Source organism: Achroia grisella, unplaced genomic scaffold (genome assembly GCF_030625045.1).
Source record: "Achroia grisella isolate CSIRO2021 unplaced genomic scaffold, CSIRO_AGI_Agris_v1 utg540, whole genome shotgun sequence".
In the NCBI taxonomy this organism is placed as follows: Eukaryota; Metazoa; Arthropoda; class Insecta; order Lepidoptera; family Pyralidae; genus Achroia; species Achroia grisella.
The window spans coordinates 4,099,227-4,113,148 of record NW_026712925.1 but is presented as its reverse complement, the minus strand read 5'-3'; the positions used below and the strand labels follow the sequence as shown (position 1 = coordinate 4,113,148).

General features: G+C 30.8%; 4 protein-coding genes across 4 annotated transcripts; 2 read left to right on the top strand and 2 right to left on the bottom strand.

The window, feature by feature from the left end:
* LOC131847792 (protein SEC13 homolog) lies at positions 1-1,967 on the bottom strand. Its single transcript, XM_059197441.1, has 2 exons — positions 1,315-1,967; positions 1-669 (listed from the first exon to the last, which is right to left on the bottom strand). The coding sequence occupies exons 1-2, from the start codon at positions 1,882-1,884 to the stop codon at positions 298-300; spliced, it is 942 nt and encodes a 313-aa protein (XP_059053424.1). The 5' UTR covers positions 1,885-1,967; the 3' UTR covers positions 1-297.
* A 294-nt stretch (positions 1,968-2,261) lies between these two features.
* On the top strand, positions 2,262-3,871 carry LOC131847613 (uncharacterized). Its single transcript, XM_059197218.1, has 5 exons — positions 2,262-2,465; positions 2,536-2,595; positions 2,666-2,839; positions 2,919-3,062; positions 3,367-3,871. Exons 1-5 carry the CDS (start codon positions 2,394-2,396, stop codon positions 3,727-3,729), a joined length of 813 nt encoding a protein of 270 aa, XP_059053201.1. The 5' UTR covers positions 2,262-2,393; the 3' UTR covers positions 3,730-3,871.
* A 433-nt stretch (positions 3,872-4,304) lies between these two features.
* LOC131847614 (ras-related protein Rab-8A) lies at positions 4,305-8,934 on the bottom strand. The gene is made up of 5 exons (XM_059197219.1): positions 8,729-8,934; positions 8,411-8,471; positions 8,013-8,217; positions 7,656-7,796; positions 4,305-4,704 (listed from the first exon to the last, which is right to left on the bottom strand). Exons 1-5 carry the CDS (start codon positions 8,850-8,852, stop codon positions 4,603-4,605), a joined length of 633 nt encoding a protein of 210 aa, XP_059053202.1. The 5' UTR covers positions 8,853-8,934; the 3' UTR covers positions 4,305-4,602.
* A 270-nt stretch (positions 8,935-9,204) lies between these two features.
* LOC131847775 (DNA-directed RNA polymerase II subunit RPB7) lies at positions 9,205-13,496 on the top strand. The gene is made up of 6 exons (XM_059197422.1): positions 9,205-9,367; positions 9,441-9,550; positions 9,899-10,058; positions 10,875-10,925; positions 12,237-12,374; positions 13,373-13,496. The coding sequence occupies exons 1-6, from the start codon at positions 9,356-9,358 to the stop codon at positions 13,421-13,423; spliced, it is 522 nt and encodes a 173-aa protein (XP_059053405.1). The 5' UTR covers positions 9,205-9,355; the 3' UTR covers positions 13,424-13,496.
* Positions 13,497-13,922: the final 426 nt, after the last annotated feature.

Sequence of the window (13,922 nt, the reverse complement as noted above, 5' to 3'; positions counted from 1 at the left end):
TAGTAGTTCTAAATGTACATGAAAATATATTTTTATACTGTTATTTTGCTTTTTACTGTTCACATTTTTATTATAATGTCGAACAAATTTGACCTATTTGTTACATTTTAAAAATTTTATGAATCATACTCAATATTATTAAATCAACAGTAGTTTGTTACAATATACAAATGTTATTCATGGAGTTCAGTAAATTCAGTAGCAGAAAACATGTGCCACTGCCAAATAGTCTAACATTGGCAAAAAAAGAAAGATAAGGAGTTACATAAATTATTGACAAAAAACAATAGTATGGTTTTAAAGTGTACTTCTTTCTTCATTTGGAGTCTGTCCCAATCCTTTGGCAACTTCACTTATGCATAACCATTGACCATCAGTACCCTCCTTCCAAAGGCTCACTTTGTTATCTCCTCCTGAGACTGCCAAGATATTGCCTGTTAAAGACCAGCTTACACTCCACACAACATCATCAAATGTGTTGAGGATTGTTGGGGTCCAGGATATATTGTCATCACTAGACCAGATTACTACTCTCTTGTCCTGAGAACAGCTGGCAATCATGGATCGTTGGAGACCAAGTGATGGTGCCCATGCCACATCTCGAACCCAATCCATGTGCATTTCAAGACGATTCTCTTCAACCCATTGATCACCTTGTTCCCGCCATATCTGTAAATACATTTGTTTATACAATTAAAAAATTTTACAAATAAAAATAGATAAAAAGTAGTATAATAACTAAGTTATTTACAAAAATATAATATAAAGGTCATTAGATTTTTTCAACAAATAGAAGTAGGGGAGTATTTGTCAAGTTTTCTTTCATCTTAATAATTTCTACCAAGTTCAAGACTGTTGACAAACAGTGAATTGGTGCACATTTCCTTAGCTGAACATACCTCATATAAAGTGAGCCCACAAACCTGTGTTGAGACTGACCTAATGATATAAGGGTCAGAACAGTTAGTAAGAATCGCCATTTTTAATAAATTAATTTAAGATAAGAAAATCTATTAGTACTCAGATAGATTTAAGTATATAAGCACAATTTTACTGTAATAAGCCTGAAAATATCACTTGCACCATGCTACAATAGACTGAGAGCAACATCATACTACACCGCTGGATTTCTATATAAGGACAATATCTTTTGTACAAGTTGCTTTACCTATACATATAAATAAAATTGGAGTGTCTGTTTGTAACATGGATATGAATATAAATATGGTATATACACCAATATTGTTGTCTGTGTGTCTGTTGGTCTATTTTTCCAGCTAATTTCTGAAATGGCTGTATATAGATAGTACTTACCTTAATTAAATTGTCACATCCACCAGATACTATTCTTTTGGGAGCATCTTTGTTGCTAAGAGGGTCGAGATTTATATCTGCAGATATAGCCGGACACCAACTGATAGAGTTCACGCCAATAGCATGCGCGCCAGATATCTTCTTTACATCCCAATTGCCACTGTCTTGTGAATATGTGATGACCGAAATAGTGCCGTCGGAGCTGCAGCAGGCGAGAATCAATCCATAATCAGACGGCGCCCACGCCACCGAGTTCACAGAACTCTCTTGTCCGGTATATTCATACAGTTTCGTCCATTCCCCGGCTTCCTTCCATATAATCACTTTCCTGTCGTAAGAACAGGAGGCTAGGAGGTTCCCGAACTTAGGATGAGCCCAGGCGACTTGCCATACTGGTCCAAAATGCCCCTTCAAATCAGCCGCTAAAGTTTGAGTACCATTTTTTAAGTCGTAAATTTTAACAGAATTATCTGAAGAACATGTGGCAAGCCTTAATCCGTAGTAATCCATTTCAGCATCATGTATCATATCTTCATGGCCCGTATCAATTGTATTAAGAACAGTAATCATTTTGTATAATAATTTACAAAATATTTAAAATAAAAATTTGGAAAATATGTTAGGAAGTAGAACTGACGTCAACTGAAGAAAAGTCAAAATTACACAAATTTGTGTCAAAATGAGTTGACGTGGAAGATAATGTTACCATACTGTCTACCATGTTATTCATATATCAATGTCAAGTAAATACTTACTTAATAATGAAAACAAAAATCGGGTGATAAGTGATAGTATTCAAAGTTGTATGTTGCTTTGTGTCCTTTATACCCTATTTCATTGTAATAAAAAAAATTATTAGCATATATTTAGTAAGAATTCAAAGATAATATCGATTGTAATTTGTTCACTGATAGTATCCATGATCACTAAATATAAAAAAATATATGTCATAATCACTCAACTGTACGTCAAATTTTGTGTATGTGAAAGAATTTCAGATTTAGCTGGTAAAATCTGAAAATATTGATGAGCTAATAAATAGAGAATTATGTTATTTTGGTCCAAAGTTAAATAACAAAATGTCTGAAAAAGACGGTGGTATCTTTTATAATGTAACTAATTTGCTTGAACAGGATTATCGTGGTGTAAATGTACGTATACTACACTTTGAATGTTATCACGAGTTGTAGTTGTTTATCTTCCAATTGTTTTTTTTTACAGATAGCCGTATATGCTCTTGCTACTGCTGGACTGGCTATATCTATACATAAAATACGTCCGGTAAATATTCAGTGATTATTTTTATCATTATCGTCATTACATAATTTTTGATGGAAATATATGTAATTAGGTTAGCAAGTTTTCGAAGGCCACCAAAGTACCAGAACACTTCATAAGGCAGCATGAACCGTTGAGGGGAGTATACAGTGGTGTGCAGCATTCTCCTGTACGTCTCTTGATAGACCACAAAGCACCAGTGTACTTACCACTATGGCATTCCAGTAAACCTCCATTGCCAGTCAAGGTTTGTTTTTAATTTTCAACTATTAATAATCGGATCTCTTGTTAAGATCAATAATGAAATATGTTTCATATTATTTCAGTTATGGGGTGTTGATATTGTGAGTGGAAATGCTGTTAACTGGCTTGAATGTGTAGCTAAAGGCCAACAAATCACTTTGAAGCCTATTGGAAGAGATAAAGAGGATCTAGTATCTACTGTACTCCTGCATTTACCACAGCCCAAGGTACTCACAATGACCTGAAGAAGACATGAAGAGTTTCATTCTGCATTATGTTGCCTCATAATCAATTCCATATTCAATTAAAACACTTTTTAAACAGAATTAATTAATACTATGATGTCATAGACAAACACAAATACCCCTTGTATTATTCACATGTATGCATGTCACATCATAGCTTTTAATGTAAGGTATTCATATATATTAAGACTATTCATATATCAAATAAGGCTGAAACATTACACTAAAGATCTAGTTTGTAATAATTATAAAAAAAATATTTACAAAAGTTATTTTTAATTTACAGTCTAAAACAGTGGAAACATTGGATATTGGACAAAAATTGGTAGAACTGGGTTTTGCCACAGCATCTGTTCCACAAGCAATTAAGAAAAATACCATAGAGTCACAGTTGGCACCAGCTATCCTGTCGGCTGAGGCTCATGCTAAGAACTACCGCAATGGTATTTGGTCTGACAAACTTCCACCAATTCCATTATATATTGTATATTGGCGAAAAGGGTCACAAATTAGTATAGAGCTTGTTGCTCTAACCGCAAGGAAACTATTACAATTACTTGCTACTACTTCAAAAGGTGCCTTACTGGGGGTGAAATATTTAGCCCTCCGGCCGTTCAGGACCACTCCTAAACAGGTCCAAGCTGCATAAAAGCATTTATTTTTTTATTGATATAATTGCTCTGTACAGTTGTTATAAATTCTAGCTTGTTGAATTACCAAATGTGTTATGTAAGCTGTAATTATTTGGTGATGGTGGCATACTAGACTTTTGTTTCATGTTGATTTAAATATGTTGGAAAATAAAACAAGTTAAATTTTAATTATTGTAGTATTATTTGAGTTCTATTAGTTAGATCTAACTAAAATAAAAAGTGGTCATTTTGTTTTTAATTGTCATAAAAATAGAAGATGAATTTATATATAAGGACAGAAATAGCATTTGGTTTTCTCTGCCTACATTGTGAGTGATTCAGCATGTAGATCGAAAAATAAATGTATACTGTGATATATTTAAATTTTGCATACAATGTCAAAGCAATTTATGATAATGCTTATGATATGATAATAATAAATACTGTATATCAAACTAAAATATATGTATAAAAGCACAGTTTATTCAAATTAAATAGAATATATTACATTAAAATATATATAAATCTTAATTAAAATAGAACTGAAAAAGTACAGCTAAATAATCTATTGAAATAATATCCATTGAAACCATTACTTAAGAAAATGTAACACCAAGAAATATTTATTCTACAAAATAATTGTCATTTTAAAAAGAAATATAATGTACAAGTTATTTATGACGAATACTGTTTAAAATTAACTAAATGACAAATTATTAGGTAATGTCGCGGATATAAAAATACAAAAAGCGAGTCGCCTCCCGCGTGGAATTTACGCACCAGTTATAAAATATAGGTCGAAAAATATAGTTGAGGTGGGTACGTTAAAATTGTCCACTTTATTGAGTAGCGAGTGCGATGGCGCGGGGCGGGGGGGCAGCGGGATGCTGTCAGAGCAGGCTGCAGCGCGATAGCCAGGACGTCGGCTTGCGCATCGGGTCGTTCGGCTTGATCTGATGGGCGCCACTGCGTGCCGGCGGATTACTCGCCTCCTGTATCCCAAACAAATACTTCAACCATGCCTATATTTATTTACGGACTGTAAAGACAGCATAATAGATTCTAGAGATCTCAAAAGAACAGTGACAAAATGTAGAAAACAAGATGTACGGGAGCTTAGTTATGTATTGCAATTGATAACAATTGTCATTTGCATCACATTAAAATCTACTGCTTTACTGTTATGTATAGCCCATTTCACAGAAGTAATTTAGAACCGTAAAATCCTTGTAATTACAACAAATGGTATATATACTCACAATTTCATAGATTTTAATGTGTTTCGATGACTATTGTTAGCAACAGTGTACACAACAATAAAATACAAGAAGTATCTTTAACATAAATTTCAGATTTACCAAGTCAAAATCTCTGGTATTGCATTTATTTCAGATGTAAAGCAGCTTTTTTTGAAATTATGTATCTGACATGACACCGTAGTCGGAAATGACAACGCATGAGGAGCACCGACGTCACATGATGGCGTAAGGTCCAAGCAGCTTTAGCAGATTTTCATGTATACACTGTGTTATATACATGTTTGCTTGTCCAGTTATATTTAAAAAGCCTTTGATATATTTTATAGAGAATGAACTACAAATCAACCATAACTTAATATTCTGTTGTAGTGCTGTATTATGGTTTCCTGTTTTATATTCTGTAGGTAGAGTGGTTTTAATGGCGGAAATATAACACGGAAAATGTAGCTAAATACGTTAGCTAATCTAATATTAAAATCTAAAGTAAATAATCAAATTGCTAATCTACATAAATAAACGAATGAATATCGTTCGTGAATTTTAGTAATACAATTATGCGTATTAATTTGCCAATAATATTATATAGAATTATTTATATAAAAAACCTATCAGTTTGAATTCTTTTCGAGACATTCAAGAATTTAGAAAGTTTAATTAAAATATCAGCAATTCAAGTTCGATATTTTAGATATACAAATATAGAGATTATAGAATTGATGTCTGTATGTTTGACTCTGGCTTAAAAAAAATCTCGATAAATCTATTAGGTACATTAAAACATTATGCATAATTACAATTGACTCTCCCACTGTATATCAATGCATAGAACGTACATGCTCATTAATAAAATTCGACTTTCAAGATAAAATCTTAAAGTCCATTTTTGCAATTTACTATTAGATATGCGGTATATTGTGTTGTCGTGAACAGATTAGTTTGCATGAATACAATATTTTGAGAAGACACTATATTCTTTATATGTATCAATATGTTTAGTGGTTAATCGTATGTCTATATTTAACCTTCGCCTATATATATCCCTATCAACAGTAACAAACATCACTGTAACTAGAATGGCAAAATGCTGAAGTCCATCATGACAGTAAGTATATATATAAATAACAACCATTACATCATTATAATGCCTGTGGTACCCATCATGTGTTGCCAATCCAGAGAACAAAGTTCTGTGTCCTGTAATTTCACTACTATGTATATCTCACTGTTGCGAGACAGAAACCAAACAGGAACTTTGTATAAAGTATACCTAAAAAAATTAAATAATACAAAACATTCTAGGTTAATCTAAGCTCTTGTAAATATATAGGTTGTCTGTATACCAAACTTTAAATATTATTATAATCATTCAAGATTTGAGTAACAAACATTAGTTTTTAAATATTATATTGTATGTATGTTAGTCTATAAGGTATTTATAATATGGGCCTAGTTGCCTGAAATAAATGAATAAATAAATAAAAATTAAACTTCATCAAAAACAATTATAATATTAGCAAGATTAAAAACTTGGATATTGTATGCATGCAATGTACCAATATTTTATTCCTCTTTCAATAGCTATTAGACGAAATGTAATTAAGGCAATGAACTCTACTGTAATTAATAAAACTAGCTGGAAAGCATGAGTCATTTTTGATGGGACCCTCAAAATGTCAAGTGCATTAGTAACAACAGATATTGTAACCTACAGAATATCATAATTGTTGTGTAGTGGTACTCGCTCTCTTTTGTAATGCCATAAGAAGCTTGTCATGGATAAATAAAACAGATATTTATTAGTCATCTTATCAGTAAGTGTGATTAACATGCATAAGCTTAAAGCTGATAACAACGTGGGAATAAATACCTCAAAGTGATATAAATGTTGTTACTAATTATATAGGTATATTTTAAGGGTCTGTTTGAAAAAACAATGAATATTTTCAGATAAACACCAATATCAATGCAAAAACATAAATATTTACCTTCTGTTTTCATGAGAGCCATGAAACAAGACAAATTTAGATTAGTGAAATATACATTAACAATAATTATTTCTAAAATAATATAAAGTATATCAAGTACTGACCCAATATGTTAGTAGAAATAAATATATAAAGACTAGGGCATACAATTTGAAATCAAAGCGAATATGGGACTAACACAAGACAATAACCAATATATCATATTTAAAAAAGGAAAATTACTATCAAATCATTCCAGCCCTCATCACACAAAGAATTTGGCTAGATATTACAATTGAAATACAATACTTTCTATTTATAATTTTTTTTAATATATTACACTTATGGTATTGTACATATAGGTAGGTACTTCTTTTTAATTTTTGAGTCTATTAGAACAGTAACAATACTCATAGTAATCAGACTGATAATATATCACATAGCTACTTATTTAATTTAGGTCACATTTATGAATAAGACCTTGAGATAAATTGCATGTATCTAACTCACTCACAATTGAAATTTTTGATCTAATGAAAGCAACTCTACTCTTACTCTTTCAGGAAAAAAAAACTAAGATTTAGTCCAAATACCATATATATGGAATGAATCTTAGGTTTTTTCTGTATATTCTTATTAAACCGATAATATATCTTAACACTTATTATCATTTTCTTAATAATTGATTGATACTATGATAGAGTATTGTAATATTCTTACCTGTTTCTTCTCCATTTTAGCCTTTATGTCTCTTGCTAGTGTGTAGAATGCATATTCAACATTTAGAGAGTCTTTTGCTGATGTCTCTACAAATTTAATCTGATATTCTATGGCTAATTGTTCACCTCTCTCTTTTGATACCTGAAATTTGAATTTTAATGTTCTGTGATTAAATAACAAATAATAGCTTTAATGTTCATCTATATTTATATTGATATATTGTGTCCTTTTAGATTCACTTTCATCAAATAGTAGCAGAATTTAGAACATAATTATATCCATTAAAAGAAAACCTTCTTATACATAATATCACAAAATAACTCTTTTATTAGTAAGAAAATAATAGTAATAAATCACCTGTCTTTTAGCATCTAAATCACACTTATTTCCAAGAATCATCTTCTCCACATCAGCACTAGCATTCTCTTCAATATTTCTTATCCAATTCTTTATATTTTCAAAACTCTTCTCATTTGTAACATCATACACAAGCATGATACCCATTGAACCTCGGTAATATGCTGTTGTTATTGTACGGAACCTTTCTTGGCCTGCGGTATCCCTAAAATAGAAAATAGCCAAATACAACATGTATCTTTTCTTGTACATAAAAAATAGTAACAATAAGTAGGATAAATACATGAAATTAAACTGTTTCAAGACATTTACGAAGGTTAAATCCCATGAACTCAACTATTGTACTAGTTTTAATAATGGTAGAAACCATATAATTATTATAAAACAAAAACACTTACCATATTTGTAATTTAACTTTTTTTCCGTCGAGGTCTATTGTCCGAATTTTAAAGTCAATACCTGGAATAATAATCAGTTGCTAAAATTCAACGCCAGTAATTACAAATTAGTGTCTATGATGTCATAAGTTCTACATTCATATAATTCGATAAGGGCTTCATTTATCCTCCGGCCGCGCCCTTTACTATATATAAAAGTATCACAATCAGAAAAACAAAGACAAATGGGAAACTAAAAAAAACTGATCCTATGACAAATGGTATGTAAAATGATTTACCAGACAATAACCTTTGATAGGTAATATTAAAAGCACTTACCAATTGTGGATATAAAAGAAATATTGAAAGCATCCTCTGAAAATCTAAATAATATAGATGTTTTTCCCACACCGGAATCTCCTATAAGGAGTAATTTAAATAAATAATCGTAAGTTTTTGCCATTTTTTACAACAAACTGATTAAAGAATACATAAGCCATTCATTTGGCATTTTTGACTTTTGTGAGTAATCACATCACTTGTAAACTTGTAATAGTGATGTCACCAAAAATTATTTGGGCTGATTAGTCAAGTTCCTTAAATCAAGCTTACAATACATATAATAAAAATAAAAGTTAAATTTAAATTTCCCTTAGTAGTAATTGCACATGTTTGAATAAATTTGTACAAGCAATAAATACCAATACTTTTTAAAGTATTAAAGATAAATATATATTCCTTACACTGTGTTTCATGTTTCTAATATAATGTTTGTCTGTAGTAAAACATGGAACGCTGCTGACTGACAATGACTGACATCATCAATTCACCATGGCATTATTTTGAATTTAAATTTTTGTTTGAGCTATCAATTTTAATAACTTTTTATTATAGTTTGTATGTCGATTAAAATTATATTTATCACTGAATGTTATGAAGTATATACTGTAATTACAAGCTATAACAATGTTCTATCACGTAAGTCAGGTTTTAATTTGAACCGATTTGAATAAACATTTATAAACTAATACTACACTGGATGCATTTACAGATATCATTAGAACATGAAATACTTCTTCACCCTCGATATTTTGGACCACAATTGTTAGATACTGTGAAACAAAAACTGTATACTGAAGTTGAGGGCACTTGTACAGGCAAGTAAGTAAATAAAATGTACATTTCTGTTACTGGTTTGAGGTTATAAAAATTGTTTACAAACATATTTCATTGTATTATTGTAATTATTTATCACTGAAATTCTATTAGTTGCACATTGTTATACAGGGTGGTAGTTGGCAGAAAGCATAATTACACCAGACATTCCTTATCTCAATCTTGTTTAATAATAAAATCAAATCTAATGATATTACAAAATAACTTTTTAAAAACTAAGTATGCCATATTAATTAGTATGAGAGAAATATGTATTACATTTTTCATGTACCCTAATGAATTGCTACAAATATATATACCTTAAAGTTCTTAAATTGGTTTTAAATGTTCCAGATATGGATTTGTTATAGCAGTAACAACAATAGATAGTATTGGTGCAGGGCTTATACAACCTGGACAGGGGTTTGTGGTGTATCCCGTCAAGTATAAGGCAATAGTATTCAGGCCATTTAAGGGTGAAGTGCTTGATGCTATTGTGACTCAAGTAAACAAGGTATGTTTTATTTTTATTTTGATATTAGCATAGTGTAAATTGTGTCCACCAAAATTATTTTTTAAATTATGTAATCTATAGTAACAGTTTACACTTATTTTTAATGATATAATAGTACATATGAGCTGGTCTCGTAGCCAGGTATAGAGACAGAAAGTGAATTTACCAATTAACAAAATGGCTAGGCGAGTAGGTAGACAGAGAAATAGATGATCCCATGACATAAAATAAATAGTAAGGAAAAGTTGAATAAGTACAAGTAGAAGAAAATTATGGAGCAAGTTGATGGAGGCTTTCACCAACATGGGACCACAAAGAAGCTAAATTAATTCAATTTGACATACCTATATGCTTAAAATTGAAATTGTTTGGAACATAAAAGTTAAATATATAAATAAATTGGTGCACCAAACTGTGCTGACGGTTTCCACATGCAGGGCACCAGTGGATAGTGATGAGATGCACATGAGGTCAGGTCAGATAGCCCATAGTGGCAAATTTATTACGAATTTATCATTATGGTTTCCAGGGGGAACCGCATGGAGGACAACCTGATATGGAACATTTCTAGCAATGGGGTCACACATTACACATTACCCTTTCTTACACCAAACCTTTGTAGCTTTGCATTACAGCACTATGTACATTACATTATCAAGGACTAAGATGTCATGCCTCTTATTCTGTAATTTTATTGCCTTATCTCACCCATCAACCAAAACACAGCTTTGAAAGTGAGCTGCTTGACTGCTGAAATTGGTGAGACCTTACATCACCTTAGTGAATGATTTTAATAACTTGGTATTTTGTTTTTAGGTGGGAATGTTTGCTCAGATTGGACCTCTGAGTTGTTTTATTTCACATCATGTAAGTAGAAACTTCTTGATGATTATTTTACTGTTGTAGTCCCGTATGTGTATTGATAGTGTGGTATAGAGGAAATTTTTGTCATAGTAACTTCAAGGAAATTTCAATAATAATGTCTAAATCTAAATATTTTAGCTACTTCCTTGTTTAAATGTAATATTATGTTTTGTAAAATGAATATTCCCCAATAAACAGTTATCTGTATATTTTTGGAATGTGTCAGAAATAGTTGTAACTTCTGTGTAATATACAGGCTGACATCAACTAGAGAAAATTTTATATGATAGTAACATTTAAAAGCAGGATATATTTAAACAAAGTGTAAAAGTACATTCAGTAAACACTAGTAACATTCAGAATAATATTGTAGTTCTAATTTATATTGCTTCCCAGTAACTAAATAAAAATCAGAATCAATATTATAAAAAAATAATATTATAAAACTAAAGGTTTTGTTTCTATATTTCTCAGAAACTACTGTTTCAAATTAAATACATTCTTTTAGTATAAAATATCCCATTTATTGAGGATTATGTATTATGTAACATCACTCCACAACCAATATGTGGCAGATGAATATTATGGTAACAATGTTCAATTTGATGGAGAGACCAACAGCTCTGTAATAAAACAATGTAATTTTATCAAGTTTGGACTTAACAATAACATGGATAATCCATTATGTTGCCATTGTAGTGCAGTGGTTATCACCTCATCACTCTAGCGTTATATATGATGTGATGTGTCGCTACATAATTAGTAGGTAGTGAATATACAGGTGGAGTAATTGTCCTATTTATTGTATACTAGCTGTTCCCGTGACTTTGTCTGCGTTGAATTTAACTTTATCTTGTTCAAAATAAAAGAAGCCTAAGTTACTCCTCATTAAATCAGCTACCTGTCCAAAAAAGTCCCGTCAAAATCGGTCCAGCCATTTCAGAGACAACAGACAAAAAATGTAAAAAATGTTATTTTGGTGTAAGTACCGTATTTATATTCAAATGAATAAAGTAAAAAACGGTTATTTCAATATTACAAACAGACACTCCAATTTTATTTATATGTATAGAGTATAGATTAGTAAGTTTATTTAATCCTGTGCTACATGACTTATTATTAACGCGTACATTTGACGCGGCGTCGAGACGTGGTTTGACTTCACACTGAACTTAAATCTATTTTATCTGGAGAGGTATACCAATGGAAGGGCCTCGAGTGTTGACAGCAATATTAGAAGTAATATATAAAAAATATCTTACACTCACACTTATTTTGTGTTGATAAGAGTATAAATAGTAAGTAAATTTACAGTCAATACCTGCCGATATGGAGTTTTGCCCCAACGTAAATCCCCCGTGCTATAAGAGTAAACAGGAAGATAATGTTATCCAGGAAGAAGATGTCATTAGGTTAAAAATAGTTGGTACTAGGGTCGATGCCACTGGAATTGTAAGTATTTTCCTCAACATTAATCATAAATAGCTTTTATTTGTAGACCACATAACGCCAACATACAATGAAAACAATGTATTTGTGTGATATTAATATTTCTATATTCTAGATAATTCGTTTTCTTCAATAACATTCAAAATATGGGGGAGTTAGTTGGTCCTGGAGTGAGAATTAGATAACTCGATATAGTTATTAGTTAGGACCACAGAATACAAATGTAGATAGAAAGATAGTGATAAGAAATTACTTAGAAACCCACTATAGCCAACACACACACATACTCTCTTAACACATACAAATGTAATAAATTGCCTACGTAGTCAACCGAATATATCTAATAGTGTCATGAAACAGATTTGATATTCGTTTGTTTGAATTGTTTACTTATGACCTTCTTTAATTGTTTTAAAATGAAAATATAACGTACGCAGTAAAGTATGATATTCCTTACAAAATTCATGACTTACATGCTGAATATTTGTTTCTTTTTAAACGAAATTAAGTAGTACAAAGTATAACTGACCCGCGCGCAAACTGGTACGCAGATCGAAGTGTGTTATTAGGCGTAGTATTGGCATACGGGTTACGCCCCTGTAATATTTTTAGTTACTTATGTAGGTAGGACCGTAATTTTTAGCACCTCCAAAAATGAAAATTAAAATGCTATATGAAGACTATAATTCTTAAAAGATAAAAAAAACGAATCTGGATGATAATTTCACAGTGCGATTCACCATCGCACTGCTCGCCAGAAATTAAAATAACATCCTTATCATCTCGATGAATACCGATCATCCACTGTGCGTTGTCTTGTCCCATAATCGAAACACATTATAAAAAACTGGCTGCTTGGCGGCTGTAATAAGTGATATAGGTACCCATGTAGGCAACCTTGTATAAAGTGTGAAAAAATAAGAATATATGTTCCTATGGGAAATAAATAATTTTATAAAATAAATATTCTTGGATAATAATATTTTTTAATTCTTTTTCAGTTCGCGATTGGAACTTTGATGGACGACTACTTAGGATTAGTTACTCAGTAATAATATTAATAATTTATGAAATAAGTAAATATAAATGTACAAAAGGAAATGTAAAATAAATAACACGTTTATTTATCATTAATTTGTTATTATTTATTTGGCATTCAAATTATAGGGTAAAAATCGATACACAATGTAACAAAAAAACAATGCATCAAAAAGAAATAAAATATTTGGACATTTTCAGTCTATTTGGGCAGTATATTGGGGTGGTTCATATAATGACCTTTCGATTCATGATTGACATTTATTAACCTATACATTAATCTTATAACTATAAGAAACGATTCACTAAAAAATATTGTCTACATGTATAGTTCGACACAATAGTGGCCTGAGGTAATTACTTCATTAATGTCTGTTGTCGACACATTAAAATTGTATGAAATATCAAAAAATGTGAAGAATTCACGAATAATTGGAAGAAGAATGCCAAATTTGCATATATTTATAATAGTATTTCAGCTCTAATATATTTAAAAGATTTTCACGTCAATGA